Genomic DNA, 19,623 nt, shown 5'->3' with positions numbered 1-19,623 from the left:
CCTAACCACCCTTCAGCGTCTGCCCATCCTCTCCGAGATAGTTGGTACCTTTTTAGATACTCCAACTCCGAACAGAGAAACGCACCTGACCTTACTCTCTGTCTGAGACACGAGCGAAGAATGTCGTACCATGAAATCATCGGTTAGCATACAAAGTTGAGCCTGGTATTTACGTTTCCAATTGCCTGTACGATTTCCAACGGAAGAAATGGAGAGAGAGGTAAACTCGTTGATACCTGAGACTTGCCAACTGGGAACTTGAACAACGTTGAAGTCGTGAGATGTGCCTTTCGAATAGAAAATTTCAGAAATGAATATCACTAGTTGGAAAAACTAAAGTAACCAAATAAAATAATGGAAATGTAAAGAAAAAGCTGGTCAATCTAGAATATGATATTATCCGACCTTCGATTAGTCATCTAACTTTAGCGTTCTACTACCTCGTCAACGATTGTTTTATTTCTTTTTGTTGCTTCTGCAGAAACGAATAAAAAAAAAGAGCTGCTTTTATTCGCCTATTACTCAACGGAAACAGCTCATCGAGCGGTACACCTTGCAAAACCGACGTCATTGGATGACAATCGGAGAGAAGGAAACGACGACACGACACGTTTCTTCGTGAAACAGACCCACAATAGGCTCGAGGAAAGAGTCAGTTGTGCTCATAAGTAAATCGAGAACACGGATAAAGTCGCTTTCGTTCTTCGAAACCGATGGCTCGTGGAATCACCCGAGATTTCATTCTTTTGTTACTTATTACTCAATGATCGACAAGAAAACTCTTATATCACTACGAAGTCGAACAAAATGAGATTGAAAAAGCTAAAACTGCCGCTTGTTCTTCGAAAATTTAGACAGCTCGTGAAATTAACGAAGAAAATCGAGGTGAAATGAGAATTCAGCCGCAATTTTCTTACGTCATTCGGCCGCGAGATTGTAATTCAGAGTGCGGAGGAGCGGTATCCCCTGTAGTACACGTACAAGAAAACGATTCCTGATTTCGTCGTGCTGGAGAAAGTAACTCGAGTGCTCGTAACCTTCGTGCTTTTCCCGCCTACATCGTCTTACTTCCATTTTCCACGATCCCAATGCAAAGAAGTCGCGTAGGTGATCAGGAAGAATTCGAGACAAATCTCCTGTTCTCCTTGGTTTGTTCGTGAATTCCACTGCTCTGCTACTATCATAAGTTAACTCGAAGGTGTATCGAAAATACTTTGATATTCTTTCAGAAATTGTTGTACAATAATCGCATAGAATAACTCGATTAACATCTTTTTCTAAGCGGAACACGTCGTTTCAACGTTTGTAATTTAATGTTTATACCTTAAAATTAACTTGATCTCGAGAGGAAAGACCAAGACCATTTTTCAAATCACGAGATCTGGAAGCGATTAAAAACAAGATCAGTACAGCGAACAGCTTATCGACACAAAATAAAAACTCACAGAATTGCGGTATTTGTTGACAAATATATAAAAGCAATGAAAACAAGCACGTATTTCATTATATCTAATTTAACGCAAAATCATATTACGCTACCTAAATTATCTAAGAGATCAGAATTGGTTTAAAAAAATTAAGAGCGTTATTTCGTTTTCTAGAATACTTCTTGAAAATTCATTGTCTAGAAAATCGTTTCATGCATCGGTACGAATACGATATACGAACATCACGGTCATGTTTCTCTTACAATAAATCGTCGTTACGTGGTTAATTGTTTTTCCATACAAGACCGATAAGGACTTGCATTTACTGCACTTTGACGCGAACACGATCAAAGGAACGATCGTGTTATGGTCGTTGTACAGACGCATACGTACGCAACGTGGAAAATAATTACCTCAATTAGTCATCTTCAAATCGATTTTAAAAGCATGGACTCGCCTTTAACTGGAGCAAATATTTGATAGCGCAGGTATAAACGCGAGAAACTTCATCGATCGACAAATTTCTCAAACAATAAAGTTTTATCGTTAAATCAACAACACAGAAGAAACATGGCTATCATCTTGCGTATCCCGTCTGCGTCAACCAAATTTGAAAAATCTACAGGCCGAGTGCGACTTATCGATATTTCGAATGTCGTCCACGATTACTCGATTTCATTCACTGCAAAAGACCTCTTGCACAATTGAACTAGTATTATTAATATTATTAGGAATAGTATTATTATAACCTACAATTTGTACCTTGTCAATTCACTAATATTATTGGTTAGTAATATATCGTATGAAATGACCAAGATCTCGTAACTTGTCGAAAAAGATGAAACAGACATTTGTATAGACAGAAATGATATTTCAGCTGGAAATTTTCAAAGCAAAACTCTCTCTGTATTCTCCCTTTCTCTGTCAAGAGCATGGCGAGGCACGCCCGTGTCGTACGTGTACATATGCTCGCGAGCAGCCGTTAGCGGTTAAACACGAACGCGTCCTGTATCATGATTCATGAGGGAATATGAGCAGAACGTCAATGAATCGTAATACATAATGACATATAGAATCAACTATGCTTTCATATCGAAACGTTCACAGATTAACCTAATCTCGATATATCGCGCATCGAAACAATAGTTGCGATAATCTTACAGATTGTACACCGTGCCTTACACTATACCCTCGAAAGCAAGGTTATCATTGAATACTCATAGTCTTCTGTATTCCTTCTTCTGTACCTCGATCACACTATTGTACATCCAAAATAACCGTTACTTTGCGCATGTACATTGACATTTCCATGAATCTTGCATATCGATTTATAACTTAAGAATATTCATAAAGTGAAAGATGTGTTTGATATTGGCAGCTCCACTGCAACATAACACTAACGCGAGTAACGAGGCAACACAGTATATAAATTGTACACTTATCAAATATGTATTTTAATTTTTTTCAGTGGCAAAGACCGAGCAGCAAGAAATTCATCGATCTCCGAACCTGTACGAGCAAGAGAGATCGCGGGGAACAAAAACGACGGCTTGGAATGCGTGAATGAATTATTTATAGAGAACAGAAAGTAAGGAAGATGACGAACCTGAGTGGCATGATTCTCAGTCCTATGCATACAAGCTTAGATGCGCGTGAATTCTTTTGTGAAAACGTACGGGAGAAAATAGTAAGCACGTAAGATCACACTGATAAAGAACGACCATTTTCGAAATAAAATCCTGAAGCAATTATTAGTTGCTCTATAAATCTTAAATAACTAATTTTCGGTGAATAACGGGTATACTTGCTAGAATCACTACAAGTTCACACACAAAAGCGCGCGCGCGCGCGCACATACACAGATAAAAGTGTACCAGGTTTATAGGTAGCTGAAAGTTCAAAGTTCGGACTGTAACTAGATATTTAATATAAAATTCAATAAACTGTATATTTTACAAAAGCGTATGACGAATATTATTTCAGGAATAAATAATATATGATGAATGTATAATACTAAGAGAAGTAAAGTACTATACGAAGACTAACATACTTTAAAATAATCTCTAAACGTATTGTTTTAGGGTAACGGAATTCGTATCGTAGATCGTAGTAAGATGACAAGTTACTGTCATACACCGCCGCACCGGTAGTCATCGAAGATTTCATGAGAAAGGAAGCGAAGAAGCACAGCGATGAGTAGACCCGGGGTTGGGTACGCAGAGAAAGGAGGGGATATACCAAAGGAGAGAAGAACGTCGCCCGCGGCTAGCAACCGCAAAGGCAAAACTCCCGTGAGTGGTTTGCCACCGTGAACTGGTTTTGGGGGGTATCCTTGTTACGCGTTGGCGAAAACAACGGGTCAGCATCCGATGCACTTCGACGTGTATACTATTCGGTGTTGTCTTATATGAGTATATCATAAAAGAACAAAAAAACGATAAAGATAGATAGGTGGAGGAAGAAACAGTCTCAAGTAGACTTACCCAGAGTTCTGTACCCCAGCTCATGTTTGCTGGGCTGGGTAAACCAGGCACAAGCAGGTTTGGTCTCACTCGACACTTCACATGTAGCGTCGCAATCCAAAAAGCACTTCTTATATATCGAACACGCACAAAAAACGCATGAAAAATCACGCGTTATACCCACCGCGCACGATCACTGAAATACCTCCAACATGTCGGCCCGTAACCACTGACTGGCTGGACCCAACTGTCCATCAAAAACCGCCCAGAATTCTGCTGTAGCGCACTCTATCGAACTTTTCCAATATAAATAAGTGTTAAGTGGGGAAATATTTTGCCATTGGACAAACATATATTGGCGGGTATATTTCAAATTCTTCTTTGATATAACGAATAATAACAATGCCATAACGTTGAACAACGTTTGTTAAAAATTGGTTTATTAATTAAGGAAATAAAATTGTTACTGCATATATTTATTCGTTTTTTTTTTTTAGATAGGTTTACACGATAAATAGTTTATATATTGCTTTAATAATAAAATAACAACTTCTTAAGCGTTTTATATCTTTCCTTTCTTAATTTCCTCTATTCTGGAAAATAAATAAAAAATAAATCAATCAATTGATAATTTAGCACTAAAATATTATTTCCTTATATCTGAAATTAATTTGTAATTTATACGACGTAAAAAATATAAAATTATTAAATTTTAACTTCGATATTTTGATTTTAGAAGAATGGAAATTATATGAAATATAAATAAAACAGAAAATACGTATGAAAACGGTTTCGACTTTTATAATATTTAATAATAGTAATTACATAAATAATATAAAATGTCACATAATATATAAAATATGTAAAAGCGAAATTGCAAGCTTTATAAGTTGCAAGCTTGTAAATTGACTAAAATGGCGCTGGATGACTCGAGCGAAGTATCAAAGGTCATTAATTCAATGTAGATAAGAAATTTTTTGTATCAGAGCAAGAACATTGTTTCTAATCCATCTACCTTGCATTTCCGTCGCCTTTCACTTATGAATTTGTGACGCAGTTTTTGTTTAACATTCTACTACACTCTGATGGAAGAAATGAATGCCCACTATGGAGGTTGTATTTGTTATATTTTGTTCATAATTTTGTAATTTTTTTATCCATTTATTGACGTATAAGATTCATTCATATAAAGGTGTTTTCGCAATAATCAGTTTGAATATCATTAATATTATTGAATGAAATTAAATGAAATGAAATGAGTTATTAATTAATTACTATTATTTTTTATAGGTGGTAGAACTATTCAATAAATGTAATGAAAGTCTAGGTTCTTATTTATTTTCAAGATGGATTGGCCAGTTAATTGCGGAATACCAAATATCAAGAACTCTGTTTATAATCATAATATCGATTCTTGTGATTTTATTGATTGCATCTATAATTATTCTTCGAAAATGGAAAAACAAAGAATTCCTCCCAGAAGTGAAAGAATTTGTTGGGGTAGGTACAGGCAAGCCCAGATTCAGAAAAAGAGACAAGGTACTCTTTTATGGAAGAAAAATGTTGCGCAAAGTGAAATCCATCAGTGGACAAGTACATGCAACTGGACAAGGAAAGAAAAGAAAGGCTGTTATGAGATTTGCACGAAGACTTTTGCAACTTAAAAAAGAGACAGCGCCACAACAACTAAAAGTATTTGAATTTTAAATCTCTTATTTTAATTCCTATTTTCTTATGTATTTGTTATTATATATTTTTTAAATATTTTCATAGGTTTTAGAACCACCTGCTGAATATTTAGAAGAAGATTTAGGTCCTGGAGAGAAAGTACCACCTGATGCTTTATATATGTTACAAAGTATCAGAGTATTCGGTCATTTTGAAAAACCAGTATTTCTTAAATTATGCAAGCATACAGAAATTATGAATTTACCAGCTGGGAGCACTTTATTTAAAATTGGAGATCCAGATGAAAATTTATTTATCGTACAGCAAGGCTTAGTTAATGTTTATATCACAGGATCTGATGGTTCTCAAATATCACTAAAGCTAGTGAAAACTGGAGAATCAGTAACTAGTCTTCTTAGCTTCACAGATGTACTTACTGGGCATACAAGTACCTATAAAACAGTATCAGCCAGAACTGTGGAGGATTCTATTGTAGTCAAGTTACCAATGAGTGCATTTCAAGAGGTATAATTCAAGTTACACATTACAGACTAAAGTAAACTAAAAATTATTATTTCTAAACCTTGTAGGTTTTTCAAGATCATCCTGATGCATTTGTTCGAGTTATCCAGGTCATTATGGTCCGTCTTCAAAGAGTCACTTTCACTGCTTTACATCAATATCTTGGATTATCTGCAGAATTAGTTAATCAAGGACCACACAAAAAGAAACAAAGCCCATTTTCAGGATCTCCAGTTAGATCAAGAACTAAAGAAACATTTTCTACCCAAAATATAGAAAATCAATCCAATACAACTGCAACTGTCTCATCAGAAAATGATAAAAATGAAGTGTTTCATCGCGACATTTCTACAAGTAGTCATCAAAGTGTACCTATAGTTATAAGTCGACGGTAAGTTTAATGAAAAAATTGTAGAAAATAAAAAATGCATTGTTATTAATATTCGTTCCATAATAGGCCAAAAACTAATCTTGATTGGAAAAATCAAAATTTAAGTCCACAATCAGGTCAGAATACAGCAGATATGGTACCAGAATGTGATTCTCATTGGGCAAATTCTTCGCCTATAACTTCACAACAAGTATCACAACCAGATGTAATACACACGGGAAATTCACATCCAAGCAAAAAGAGGTCTACTACTACTGAACCAATACAACAACAACTCGATGAAGCACAGCTTGTGCAAATGGCTACGGAAGCATTTGTTCGGGAACTTGGCTTAGAAGATGATTCAATACTCAAAGATGGCAAAGTTCAAATCAGAGAAGTACCAGCTGGAACATACTTAATGAAGGAAGAATCTCATAAGGTTAACATTTCTTAAATATTGCTATACATTATTCATAAATGTCTATATTTTTATACAATTTTACATTCCTTTTCCCTAGGATGTTGCGCTTGTTTATGTTGTATCTGGTTCGTTAATAATCAGTCAACGCGTTTCAGAAGGTAGAGATATAGGTCAAGAAGTTCATATGTTTAGCGCTCATCAAGGCGAGATTGTTGGTGGTCTAGCTGTATTGACTGGAGAACCTTCTTTTTATACCATTAGAGCAAAGCATTCTAGTCGCATAGCACTTCTTAGTAAACCAACATTTTTCGCTATTATGCGAGAACAACCAACTGTTGTATTACATGTTGCTCATTCAGTTGTTCGAAGACTTAGTCCCTTCGTAAGACAGGTAAAACTATTGTACCATTTATTTCACTTGTTACTTAATACCGACAATTTATCCTATCTTCTTCAAAAGGTTGATTTTGCACTTGATTGGCTATTTCTTGAAAGTGGAAGAGCAGTGTATCGACAAGGAGATGAATCAGATTCAACATTTATTGTGTTAAGTGGTCGACTTCGGTCGGTAATCACATATATGAATGGGAAAAAAGAACTCGTTGCAGAATATGGAAAAGGCGATCTTGTTGGTATTGTAGAAATGGTTACACAAACACCACGATCAACAACAGTAATGGCAGTACGAGATTCTGAATTAGCAAAACTTCCGGAGGGACTATTTAATGTTATAAAACTTCGTTATCCAATAGTAGTTACAAGACTTATAAATTTACTTGGACATCGTATACTTGGCACCTGGCAACAAGCGCACACAAAGAATGGCAGTAGTGATACACAGTAAATATTTACAATATTTTGTTTACTATTTATACAATTTCTTTTTTGTAGTAATTTCCTTTATACATATGAATATATTTATAGACGGGCCGCTGCAACAGTTGATGCAAGACCAGCTCAAGTAAATTTCTCAACTGTTGCAATAGTCCCGGTATCCGACGATGTCCCATTAACAGCATTTACGTATGAACTTTATCACTCGTTATGTGCAATTGGGCCATGTTTACGCCTTACATCTGATGTGGTTCGAAAAGTAAGCAGTTAATATAAAAAAGAAATCACTTTAATCCCAGTACAAGTAATAAAATTATACAAAATGCCTGTATCTTTGTTTAATTAATAGACATTAGGTAGCACCATAATGGAACCTGCAAATGAATACCGTCTAACATCATGGCTTGCGCAGCAAGAGGATCAACACCGAATTTCTTTATACCAATGCGATCCAACGTACACATTGTGGACCCAACGATGTGTTCGACAAGCCGACTGTATTCTCATTGTAGGTTTAGGAGATAAACCTCCATCCATAGGCAGAACTGAACGTGAAGTCGAACGTTTAGTAATGAGAACGCAAAAAGAATTGGTACTTTTGCATAAAGAACAAAGTGGACAACGACCTACCAATACAGTGCAGTGGTTGAATATGAGATCTTGGGTTTCTAGTCATCATCACATTCAATGTCCTAAACGAATGTTTACAAGAAGATCTCAGTATAGAATTGTAAGCTATAAAGAAGTACCGAGTGTTTCATTATGTATAAAGCATGTTAATAATTCAATTTTCAGAATGAGCTGTATTCCAAAGTTCTGATGTCCGAGCCAAACATACATAGTGATTTCAGTAGGCTTGCTCGCTGGTTAACTGGAACTTCCGTTGGGCTTGTACTTGGAGGTGGAGGTGCTAGAGGTGCAGCCCATGTAGGGATGCTTAAAGCAGTTATCGAAGCCGGTATACCTATAGACATGGTTGGTGGAGTTAGTATTGGAGCGTTTATGGGTGCTTTATGGTGTATGGAAAAAAATATAACAACAACGACCCAGAAAGCTCGTGAATGGTCTAAGGTAAATATCATAAAGTTAATCATATCATATTATATCATAAAATTTATTATTTTTTGTTTATATGAACATATACTTTTTTTGATAGAAAATGACACAATGGTGGAGACAAATAATGGATTTAACATATCCAGTAACATCCATGTTTTCTGGAAAGGACTTCAATAGCACAATTCAAACAACATTTGGTGATACGTACATAGAAGATTTATGGTTACCATATTTTACAATAACCACAGACATCACTGATTCTTGTATGCGCACTCATACACACGGTCTGTACACAAACGAAAGTAGTATAACATTTATTAAAACACTGACAGTTTCCAGTTTTCTTTAATATATATTTAAAGTATAAATTTAAATGGTTTGGATTTAACTAACTGGAAACTCTCTCGCTGTTTTGGTGAAATTTATAGAGAACTTATAAATATATTTCTAACTCAAAGACCTATTTTTTTAAATTCAAATAAGCATTACGGTAGAGCATTGCGTAGAAATAAGCTTGAACAGCGGGAGTGAGCTCTCTAGATAATCACTGTAATGACGTACTCTCCGTTATATATCGTTTATTGACAAATGTCGAACTTTATTTCTCGTTTGAGATGTTTTTTATGAATTCTGGTAACAAACAGCTTTGAAGCTATCGATTCTTGCGTTAGAAGTAATCATGTATTTTATAGAAGAATATACGAAGTTCAAAGAAAAATACAAACATACATTTAAGAACTTAATTCGTCGTGTTTAGGATCGCTGTGGCGGTACATTCGGGCTTCGATGTCTTTGTCTGGTTATATGCCACCCATGTGTGACCCAGTTGACGGCCATCTCCTGCTCGACGGCGGGTACGTCAATAACCTTCCAGGTAATTTGAGCGTTACATTAAAAAAGTGCGTCTAACTTTGTCATTATATGATACAAAAAAATTGCGTTATGTGTCTCTATGAAATTTATTGACATATATACTATAAAATACTTTAAGTTGAACGCACAAACGCTCTTAGATGAAAACGTTTATAAGTTTTTTCTTTAATTTTATAAAATTACCTGGACATTAAAAGCAACTTTGTATCAATGAATAGATGAAATTATATTAGTCTTTTTCATTGATATAAGCTCAGAACACGGTTTATTGTAACTTAAAGCATAATATAATCTTGAAAATGATATAAAGCTCACTCCCGTTGATAAAAGATGCATTTGTCAAATCCTGAATAGCTAAGTCAACTCAGGTTTGCTATGGAGATACATTCGAGCCAGTATGACCATTGCGGGGGTCTTTCCTCCTATTTGCGACCCTCTTGACGGGCATCTTTTGGTCGATGGGTGTTATGTTAATAACGTGCCAGGTATCTTAAACCTGTATTGTTTATCATATCATAGCTGTAATAACTTATACGTCATAATCAATTTCCAGCATGTGGCTTTATAATCTCTTTGTTCAAGCTGACGAAATGTTGAGACAAGGAGCACATCATATTTTGGCCATTGACGTTGGATCACAAGATGATACGGATTTAACAAATTATGGAGATTCTTTATCCGGTTGGTGGTTATTGTGGAAACGATGGAATCCTTTCGCAACGCCTGTCAAAGTTCCGAATTTGCCCGACATACAATCGAGATTAGCATACGTGAGTTGTGTACGGCAATTGGAGGAAGTTAAAAACTCAGATTATTGCGAATATATTAGGCCACCAATAGATAAATATAAAACTCTTCAATTCGCTAATTTTGATGAGATTAAAGATGTCGGATATCAACATGGTAAATATTACATTCTATAGAAGTATTATAGATAAGTAGATTATATGAAGTATACTTTTTACAGGAAAAACTTATTTTGAAGTACAATTGAAAGCTGGGGTTTTACCACGTTTTAATGCAGATAGAGAAAATGCCCGTGCATTACGAGCAAAACACCAAGCGGCAAACCAGCAAACAGTATCTTCTTATACCTTCACAGACTTAGCTCAAATGGTGTGTAAAGTCTCCAGAGGAAGTATATATGTAGATTTGGAAATTGATTCTGATACCGATGAATTAGAGGAATACGAGGCAGATCTAGAAGAAGATGCACAAGAAGTAGGATATGCCTCTGAACCCACTGCTGGTATTCTAGATCAGGTATCGATCTCTAATCTTTTCAAGTAATAGCTCTTCTAAAATTTTATCTTATCATTTAGTCAACAACAATTTAGATAATACCAAGTACTAAATATTAGCAGAAGTCAGATAGGCACTCCTTAATCAAATATAACATTTCGTCTCATCTAAAACTTGTTTTTATATGTTTCAGAGTCCTGACGAAAATCGTCTGCGACGAAGAACTGGCGTTTCCTTAAGTTTGTCTGACACGGAAGCAGAATCAGAATTAGATTATCATACCAAAATATTTTAAGCATTTTCTCTAGTTCTTATTTTAACATCATGTATTTTCTGTGTTGTTCACTCCATAAACATATGTAGCACTAATTTGTTATATGTACAAATAACTTTACAATTATTTATAGTTTTATGAAAAATATATTTATACTGAAGTACAAAAGAATTGTTAAAAAAAGTATCAATAAGTATTTTATGATTATTATCAGAATAACAATGCAATATCTCATTACTGTGTTATTATGAATTGATACAGTTGTTAATATAGTTATTAAATACATAATTCTATTGTTTATATAAAAAGAATGTTCTTTAAATTTTTTCTTTTTTAAAAACATTATTATATATTTCGTAAATATACCATATAATCCCAAATTTTTAAAATACATATTAAAATTCTGTATTCATTGTCAAATTCGGATCTAAAATAGCAAGAACTGCACCTATTAAATGTAAGGATCCTGTAACAAGTATTTGATACCTTTCACAATTATCTTTTTGTTCAAAGTTCTTTTTTATATCTTCTAAAACTTCAAGAACATTATTTGCAACTACTGAATTCATTCCCCATATTTTAGAATTTATTTCACATTTTATTCTTTGCTCATCTGTCGATGAGCTATTCATTTCATTGTCTAAACTTTTAATTCCTACAAGATTTGGTACAAAATATGCTTTATAAAAATATAAAGATCTTAATGGTATTAATAGTTGTATTGGATCTCGAGTACCAGATGTATTAAAAATTAGAATTTTTTTTCCTTTACTTCCACTACTTACATCATTGAACCATGAAATACAGCACTCAATACTTTCAATGGTATGTGCACCATCTAAAAAAAAATCGCCAATACTACTTCTTAAAATTTGCATTCGACCTGGCCATTTACAAGAGGTCAATGCTATTGCGATCTTGTCCATAGATACAGATACAACCTTATTCCTAGTCAGTAGCCATTCAGTAGCCATCTGAATAGCTATAGATGCATTTTGTTGTTGAACTTTATTTTTTATTCGGAAAATAGGTGAAAGATTTTCCCACTTATATTCATCAAAAGATGGAATAACACGTAACTTACAATTTCTTTCAATTGCTCGTTTTTCCAATATACGCATTGCTTGAGGTAATTGTGGAACAGAAAAAGCAACAGTTCCTGATTTAAAAATCCCAGATTTTTGATAAGCTATGTCTTCAACAGTATTTCCCAGTAAAGAAGTATGATCTAATCCTAAACTAGTTATGCCTACACATACAGGATTTCTTACAATATTTGTACAATCATATAAACCTCCAATTCCAACTTCAATTATAGCAACATCAACATGTTCATCTAAAAATATATTAAACATGAGAATTGTCAAAAATTTAAAATATGTAGGCATATCAGATTCATGTTCTTTTGTATGTTCCAGTTTCTTATATATTTTCCAAAAGTTCTGAGTAAACTGTATTTTGCTTATTGGTTGCCCACTTATTCTTATACGTTCTCTTGCATTAACTAAATGTGGAGAACTAAAGAATCCTGTTTTAAAACCATGTTCACGTAAAATAGCTTCTGTATATGCGCAAGTGGAACCCTTTCCTTTTGTACCTGCTATATGTATAACTGACAAAGTATCTAATTTTTCAAGTGTAATACCAGACCTGTAAAAGTTATGTTACCAAATTTTTTTAATGTTTAAGATACATATTTTTTATTTAATGCAACATAAAAAGGAGATCATTACCGGATTAAATATTTTTTTGTATCACACAATTTACGAACAGCTGTTGCTTGTGAATTATCTTTTGTTACTAATTTTAAATAATTACTATTGCTTTGTAAACCATGTAATGCTTCTATAGCAGCCTGTAAATAGATATTTTTAAAATAAATAATCCTAATAAACATACATTTATACACAGTTTACTCCTTTGTTCTCACTTAATTTTTGAATATTTTATCAATCAAAAAATAATTTATATTATACCTTATATAATTTATCATCGCGAAGAATATTATTAATTTGTTCCATAATTGAATATTAGACAAATAGAAAATTCACTATAACTTCAAGTAGTTGCATTAAGTACAGAAAGTTACCTCATAACTTGCTACACAAACATAACGTTTGATAAGTTTATCCCACATTACTTTATTTCTTTAATAAATAAAGCAGAAGTACAAAATCATTTATTATATAATTATCTGCCATAATGTTTACTTCGTACAGAGTTTATATCAGGAAACTCCCCCCTGTTTAACATGAATTTCATTCATTGATGAATTCTGTACCATTATTTGTCCCCCACCTCCGTTTATCTACAGTCTGTACGTCTACAGTCTACAGTAGTATGAGTATGAGTCACGAGGTCATGTATACTGCCTCTCCCGCTATAATCAAATTTTTTCTTTGCATATAGCAATATATTTTACTTTTATCTTTTCCAAGAGAAAATTCTATTACGTAAATTTTTGTAACTGCTTAAATAATTATATGATTCTTATTATACTGAATAATTTAAAAGCATTAAAACAAGTTCAAAAACATTCATTTTTCACAAATGTATGTACATGTCAAATTTAAGCATTGGTGACCATGTGGATATTCGACTTACTCTCAGCAGATTAATTTTCTGACACTAGTTAGAGTATTGAAATTCTCAGTTTCTCAATATCTACATTCAGTTGTGCAAATACGATATATATCGTATCAATCACGACATGACGACGCCATTGATGCCTTTTTCTTATCTTCAAAATTTCGTAACTCTCTATTTCGACAGTCGGAAAATTTGTTGTTTTTTGTTCGAGAACTTTACGATCAAACGTTTGTTAATAACATACGATACTACTTGATAAAACGATACTATACTACGATAAAGCTTGTTAAGATAAAGTTATATGTTATCTCTAATATTCTAGAGAGTTCTACATTATAACTAATTTAAAAACGTAACAAGTACTGTTGTCTTTTTTATTAAAGTATGATTCTTTATATGAAATTATAATAACAGTAAAAACTATGATTTATTAACAAGAATAAAATGAAGACTTACTTATTTATTTCCTTTATCAATGAAAAAAATAATTTAAATACATAATTAAGGCTATGAAAACAAATTTAATGATATATTTCTAGTGAAATCAGTTGTACTCCTTCAAATTATATTTAAAAAAAAAAAAATATTGTAAAAAATAGAAATTTAATATTAATGTATATACTAAAATAATTGAGTCAAATACCAAATTTAAATTATAATAGGTAACCTAAATTATAAAAAACTGAGTTCGGTTACTTTTAATCTTTCCACGTCATGCAAATATGTATATAGCATCAGAGAGAAAATTCCTCTCTGATAGTATTTAAATATCGCCTGCCGATGCGCGCGCTTGTTGGATCTAATGATTTACACCAAGCTATATGTTACATCTGCAACTTCCATTAACATCTGCTGGAATCATTCGTGTTATAGGTAAAACCATTTTTTGAGTGTCATTTTCAAGATCTTTATATTTCGTTTCGGAAGATCTAAGTAAATCTTTAACGATGGCAGATATGTCGATGAATATTGTTACCTCGCGAAAGATGTCTTTTGGTATTAACGGAAAATTAAATGGTATAGAAAACAAAACACCTTTTCTAATTGGAGTTTCAGGCGGCACTGCCAGTGGGAAAGTAAGTAATGTATCATTTTGTGTTTCCGAAATATCTAAGTTATATTTAAATAATTTGTGCAAGATATATTTTCGGTTTAACTTAACCTCTAAAAAAAACGTGTACTTGAAAATTATAAGATCTTCCATTAATTGTCTGATCGAAGAGCTAATGAAAACAATTTTTTTCCTCCTTTTAGTCAACCGTGTGCAAGCGTATAATGGAAAAACTAGGGCAAGTAGACATGGATCACATGCAACGACAAGTAGTTTGTATTTCACAAGATAGTTTTTATCGAGATTTATCGTCAGCCGAAAAACTTAAAGCAGAAAAAGGTCAATATAATTTCGATCACCCTGACGCATTTGATAATGATTTGATACTTCAAACATTACAAGACATATTAGCTGGAGTAAAATGTGAAATACCAGCTTATGATTATAAAACAAACAGTTTGTATGTATCATTTAAAACAATTTTAGTGGTATAAATTACTAATAAAAATAAAATTAATCATTTTTTGTGGGATTTTAGAGTGAAAGATCAAATTACAACAATTTATCCTGCTGATGTAGTTCTGTTTGAAGGCATTTTAGTGTTTTATTTCCCTAAAATACGAGACTTATTTCATATGAAACTATTTGTGGATACTGATTCAGATACTAGATTAGCTAGAAGAGGTAATGATATAAAGCATTTGTCATGTTCCTCTTTTAGAGTTGCATATGTAAATATTATGAATGAATACTTTCAATTTTTACAGTACCAAGAGACATAAAAGAAAGAGGAAGGGATTTAGATTATGTATTGAATCAATACATGAATTTTGTGAAACCTGCATTTGAAGAGTTTTGTCTTCCCACTAAAAAATTTGCTGATGTTATTATACCAAGAGGTGCAGACAATACAGGTAAATCATGATATTGTTATAATGTAATAAGGATCATATGCAACAGTTTAATTTAGGAAAGTGAACTATTTATATTTTAACTCCTTACTGCGTTTGGTATTAAACATGTAATAGTTATTATTAACTTGTTCATGAAATTATTAATTTACATTATATCATAACCAAAATTCAGTTTCATAAAATTTAATTAAATATGAAAATCAATTACAACTTTATGATCATGATAATTATATTTATTCTAATGGTGATTCTAAAATGTACACTCCAAATGCAAATTTTGATTGATAAGGCAGCTGAAAATTTTTCTCTTCATATATGTATGTATGTATATATATACACACACACATGCATATATGTATACATATATATATACATATACATTCATTTATGGGTGCTGCCTGGTATGTAAAGGCTGCTAGACAAACTATCTTTTAAGTTAGTGCAAAGTGGAGGTCATATAAAAACGTACATGGTTTGGTTATTGTATGTTTACAGTGGCAATAGACCTTATAGTGCACCACATCTGGGACATTTTGCGTTTGAAAAAGGCTGAAAACTCATCCAGACAGCATCCATACATCCACCAACATAGGCGTACTTCGACTTCATCCGACACGTTCAGCAGATGATTTTAGCATGATATGTGCACTTATAACCACTACACTTTTATACACCATACATTGATCTAGGATCAAGCTTGCAGTAATCTTAAGACTTTTTTTTTAATACATATGTCTCTTATATACTTATACAGCTGTATTTGTATTACATTTATACTAAGCAGCAAACAATATTGCTTCTAGTATGTGTGCATCTATTAAACCCTTAAAAGGGAAAAATTAATTTTTCACTGTTCCTAAAACTTGGACATAGTGCATGATTATACAAAGTACTTCGTCCAAACACTATAATTCCACTATTGCATAATTATTCAACTTTACATATAAGATTGATCTATGTCATATAGATATATATAAAAAGATTTAAGTATTAATTTATATATAAGAACCTTTATAAATATACATGTATGTACATATATACATTTATGCATGTATGGGTTCCCAAAAATTTAGATTTTTTTATATATTATTATTCCGTAATCAATTGAATGTTTTATGCACCAGTATAGTAATATAAATTGATAAAATATTTTACATATAATAATTTCATCGATTATAAAATATAATATTAGCATAATTCTATAAAATGTGATATTTTTAATTTAAATTAGTACATTATTCACATACTGTCATATTCAGAAACATTTAATCATATTATTCAGTGTGGTACTAATTCTTTTATTCTGTATTCTGATTTTTTAAACGCTCAAATAATTTTAGAATTGTTATTATTATACAAGATAATTACAATTTGAATTATGTAATTTGATATATTGTTTGTTTAAACTGTATAAAAAAGTAATAAAGAAATCAAGTTCCCCATTATTACAAAATTATTTTTACTGATTTATACTTTATTTTACTTTATTTTCGGTTACAGTGGCAATAGACTTGATAGTGCAACATATAAGAGACTTCTTAAGCAACAGAGGTAGAGATACAGTTCAACCTGAAAATTCAATAAACAGGACAGATAAGTTGTCCAAGAGGCCACATTAATTCTTCGATTTCTGGAGTTTAATAGAAAATTAACTAACAATGAGTTATTGTAAAATGTATCTTTTGTTATTTTCAATAATCATATATTTTTTAATATCACTATTAAATTAGTAATACATTTAAAAAGATGATTAAGTTTCAAAAATATATACTATAAGCTGTTTTTTTACTCCATTTTAGTATCACTTGTACACATAGAAATTAAAACGTATTTGAGAGTTGATATTACATTTTGCAATATGAGAAACAATATATTTCTAGAGATTAAATTTGTAAAAATAATGTAGCAATACTTAGATATTAAATAGCAATAACATTAGTAAGCTTCTGCATTGTAAACAGCAATTAGTATCAAGAATTTAAGATAAGATTGTCTTTGTTGTTGTTATTTATGTTTGTTTATTGTATAGTTATTATATACATTACATACTTAAATACCATGTAAAATACAAAATCAAAAATGTTTAAATATAAAATTTACTATTACTGTTATTATATATATACATAACATTAACTTATATAATATTAATTATTAATTATTGATAATACAGTTCTAAATTCATGCCATCATGAATTTCATCTGAATTGTTATGTTAAGAAAAATGCTATATTGTTAATAATTATCTTCTGTGAAAATATATTTTGTTTGAAAGGATACAATCTTGTAATTTTATGTGATCCTTAAATATAGTGTACCACTTTTTTAAAACTATTTTTTCCCAATGAGTTCCAGTTTGGGCTGCTATTAATTTTTTTAAATCCCCTATTGTATCATCTGGATTGCATTTAACTCTAACTTTTTTACCAAGACGATCATTACATGTTATTTCTAGCATTTTTTACCTTGAAATAAATAATTATTCAAAAGGTATTGTATTTATATGTATATTAATAATAAATATAAAAAATAAATACATTCAATTACAATTTTAAAAATTAATTTTTGATTAATATCAATGAATATATATATATATATATTCACATTAATAAAGCAAGATCTCTCTAAAATCTAAATAAATATATAAATATAATAATAGGATAAGACATAAGCTTTAAATGGAACTTAAATCAATTTCGTTTATCAAACCAATGTTAAAAAAAGAAAATTTGCATTTTGCATTTTTATCATAAAAATTTTGATTCTATACAAGATACAGCCATGAAGGTTATGAAATGAAATATCAATAACGACATATGTACAAAATACTTAGCTTTAAGCTTTTCCACATTCAGTTCTGTATCACGTATCACTTTATAAAAAGTATCTTTTATATGTAATCGATAGTATTTCTTATTTACAAATAAATATTAATATGATATCTACTTACAGTATATTATAACGTTACTACAACCAGAGAGAAAATTTTATTGACGTGTATTTCTACTAAAACGAAATACTCCTGTAACGCTGGCAAGTGAACTTGATTGTCATATGAATCCGCCCTTAATATATTTAATGACCGTATACGTCGTTTACCTCTCCGATATGACGCTGGTCCGAGCAGAGCCCGGAGATAGTCTCACTAATAAGTAATAAATATTACTTGACGACCAAGTAACAGCAAGAACGTTTGCATATTGTTATTGTTATTGTTAACTTTAATCGACGCCACATCGATCCTCGTCCATGAATATGCAGAGGATGTCGACTATAGCCGGCACTTGTACCGTGTTCGTACCGAAGAGGTTAAGTGGCTCCCCGTAGCGTAAATGTTAAGAATGTTTTATACTGTCGCAATCTAGTAGTGGTAAATATGAATTATACAAAGTGTAGTCGAGACAATGAACAAAAGAAGTTCGATAATAAATTTATTGATTATTACTGATAACTATTTGTAGTCATTCGTTAATCTGCATATTATGCAGATTACTTTCTTTACCATAAGCACGTATAAAGACAAATCAGACCTATATCTATTAACATAAATTATTAACAACCTTCTCGATTGGATATGAAATAAATCACGTTTTGTTATGTAAAATCGAGAATATATGTAAATCAAACAACGTAAAAAAAGAGTTTTATCGCTGAGCAAGGGGTCAAATCCCGATAATTGTAAAAATATTAAAATCTTCCTAACTTGTAATTAATTATTTAAATATACATTGTTCCAAAGATTCCTCATAGAAGCTTATTAATTTTTAAATAATTCAATAGTTTCGATTCTATTTAAGAGCCACAAAATAAATTCACAAAACGCGAATGAAATGTCTGTACTTCACGAGCAAACAATCCAGCCCAAAACTGTCAAAATCCCTAAGCAGCCACTCAATACATACTTCGATTGAACTTGC

At 31.9% G+C, this 19,623-nt stretch overlaps 5 protein-coding genes and 1 long non-coding RNA gene across 16 annotated transcripts in view; 3 read left to right on the top strand and 3 right to left on the bottom strand.

Annotated features, from left to right (window-relative positions):
* LOC100642873 (formin-binding protein 1-like) overlaps positions 1–4,174 on the bottom strand; it is a 29,968-nt gene extending 25,794 nt beyond the window's left edge. For all 5 annotated transcript variants that reach the window (XM_003394245.4, XM_048404708.1, XM_048404709.1 and 2 more), the window contains exon 1: positions 3,911–4,174. In XM_003394245.4, the coding sequence (XP_003394293.3) occupies positions 3,911–3,934 (24 nt within the window). In that variant the 5' untranslated portion in view covers positions 3,935–4,174. The remainder of the gene's footprint in view (positions 1–3,910) is intronic.
* Positions 1,247–4,006, top strand: LOC100642990. The gene is made up of 2 exons (XR_007223572.1): positions 1,247–3,122; positions 3,509–4,006. It is a non-coding gene; the product is annotated as an uncharacterized LOC100642990 (long non-coding RNA).
* Positions 4,175–4,779: 605 nt separating the features above from the next.
* On the top strand, positions 4,780–11,477 carry LOC100643112 (neuropathy target esterase sws). Of its 5 annotated transcripts, none has more exons than XM_012320747.3 (15): positions 4,781–5,002; positions 5,180–5,581; positions 5,663–6,082; positions 6,148–6,470; positions 6,576–6,891; positions 6,971–7,264; positions 7,334–7,713; positions 7,798–7,966; positions 8,057–8,437; positions 8,503–8,778; positions 8,864–9,050; positions 9,524–9,640; positions 10,222–10,542; positions 10,607–10,902; positions 11,075–11,477. In XM_012320747.3, exons 1-15 carry the CDS (start codon positions 4,988–4,990, stop codon positions 11,174–11,176), a joined length of 3,999 nt encoding a protein of 1,332 aa, XP_012176137.1. In that variant the 5' UTR covers positions 4,781–4,987; the 3' UTR covers positions 11,177–11,477. The 5 variants fall into 5 exon arrangements, 4 of the variants coding, with proteins under 4 accessions (XP_012176137.1, XP_012176136.1, XP_012176135.1 ...); XM_012320746.3 differs by lacking the exon at positions 9,524–9,640 and adding an exon at positions 10,008–10,124 and having other exon boundaries at positions 6,537–6,891; XM_012320745.3 differs by having other exon boundaries at positions 6,537–6,891.
* On the bottom strand, positions 8,803–13,606 carry LOC100643314 (folylpolyglutamate synthase, mitochondrial). 2 transcript variants are annotated; one of them, XM_048414648.1, is made up of 3 exons: positions 13,132–13,606; positions 12,889–13,010; positions 8,803–12,805 (listed from the first exon to the last, which is right to left on the bottom strand). In XM_048414648.1, exons 1-3 carry the CDS (start codon positions 13,174–13,176, stop codon positions 11,551–11,553), a joined length of 1,422 nt encoding a protein of 473 aa, XP_048270605.1. In that variant the 5' UTR covers positions 13,177–13,606; the 3' UTR covers positions 8,803–11,550. The 2 variants fall into 2 exon arrangements, with proteins under 2 accessions (XP_048270605.1, XP_012176133.3); XM_012320743.3 differs by having other exon boundaries at positions 13,245–13,606.
* An 875-nt stretch (positions 13,607–14,481) lies between these two features.
* LOC100643437 (uridine-cytidine kinase) lies at positions 14,482–17,644 on the top strand. Of its 2 annotated transcripts, none has more exons than XM_012320748.3 (6): positions 14,482–14,617; positions 14,699–14,820; positions 14,999–15,255; positions 15,334–15,479; positions 15,563–15,709; positions 17,210–17,644. In XM_012320748.3, the coding sequence occupies exons 1-6, from the start codon at positions 14,566–14,568 to the stop codon at positions 17,326–17,328; spliced, it is 843 nt and encodes a 280-aa protein (XP_012176138.1). In that variant the 5' UTR covers positions 14,482–14,565; the 3' UTR covers positions 17,329–17,644. The 2 variants fall into 2 exon arrangements, with proteins under 2 accessions (XP_012176138.1, XP_003394298.1); XM_003394250.4 differs by lacking the exon at positions 17,210–17,644 and adding an exon at positions 16,205–16,493 and having other exon boundaries at positions 14,483–14,617.
* Positions 17,645–17,671: 27 nt separating this feature from the next.
* LOC100643560 (ubiquitin-like protein 5) lies at positions 17,672–19,405 on the bottom strand. The gene is made up of 3 exons (XM_003394251.3): positions 18,657–19,405; positions 17,987–18,171; positions 17,672–17,908 (listed from the first exon to the last, which is right to left on the bottom strand). Exons 2-3 carry the CDS (start codon positions 18,162–18,164, stop codon positions 17,865–17,867), a joined length of 222 nt encoding a protein of 73 aa, XP_003394299.1. The 5' UTR covers positions 18,165–18,171; positions 18,657–19,405; the 3' UTR covers positions 17,672–17,864.
* Between the last annotated feature and the right edge of the window lie 218 nt (positions 19,406–19,623).

This window comes from Bombus terrestris, chromosome 3, assembly GCF_910591885.1.
Source record: "Bombus terrestris chromosome 3, iyBomTerr1.2, whole genome shotgun sequence".
Taxonomy (NCBI): Eukaryota; Metazoa; Arthropoda; class Insecta; order Hymenoptera; family Apidae; genus Bombus; species Bombus terrestris.
This window is presented reverse-complemented; position numbering and strand designations above follow the sequence as displayed.

Coding starts and splice junctions, on each gene's coding strand:
- LOC100643314 (XM_012320743.3), bottom strand. CDS start 13,292: ATGTGGGATAAACTTATCAAACGTTATGTTTGTGTAGCAAGTTATGAG. Junction 13,011..13,244: donor TTTGTGTAGCAAGTTATGAG/GTAACTTTCTGT, acceptor ATCTATTTACAG/GCTGCTATAGAAGCATTACA. Junction 12,806..12,888: donor ACAAAAAAATATTTAATCCG/GTAATGATCTCC, acceptor TAACTTTTACAG/GTCTGGTATTACACTTGAAA.
- LOC100643112 (XM_012320746.3), top strand. Junction 6,471..6,536: donor CCTATAGTTATAAGTCGACG/GTAAGTTTAATG, acceptor GTTCCATAATAG/GCCAAAAACTAATCTTGATT. Junction 7,714..7,797: donor AATGGCAGTAGTGATACACA/GTAAATATTTAC, acceptor ATATATTTATAG/ACGGGCCGCTGCAACAGTTG.
- LOC100643560 (XM_003394251.3), bottom strand. CDS start 18,164: ATGCTAGAAATAACATGTAATGATCGTCTTGGTAAAAAAGTTAGAGTT. Junction 17,909..17,986: donor TCACATAAAATTACAAGATT/GTATCCTTTCAA, acceptor ATAACAATTCAG/ATGAAATTCATGATGGCATG.
- LOC100643437 (XM_003394250.4), top strand. CDS start 14,566: ATGTTACATCTGCAACTTCCATTAACATCTGCTGGAATCATTCGTGTT. Junction 14,618..14,698: donor TGGAATCATTCGTGTTATAG/GTAAAACCATTT, acceptor TAACGATGGCAG/ATATGTCGATGAATATTGTT. Junction 14,821..14,998: donor GCGGCACTGCCAGTGGGAAA/GTAAGTAATGTA, acceptor TCCTCCTTTTAG/TCAACCGTGTGCAAGCGTAT.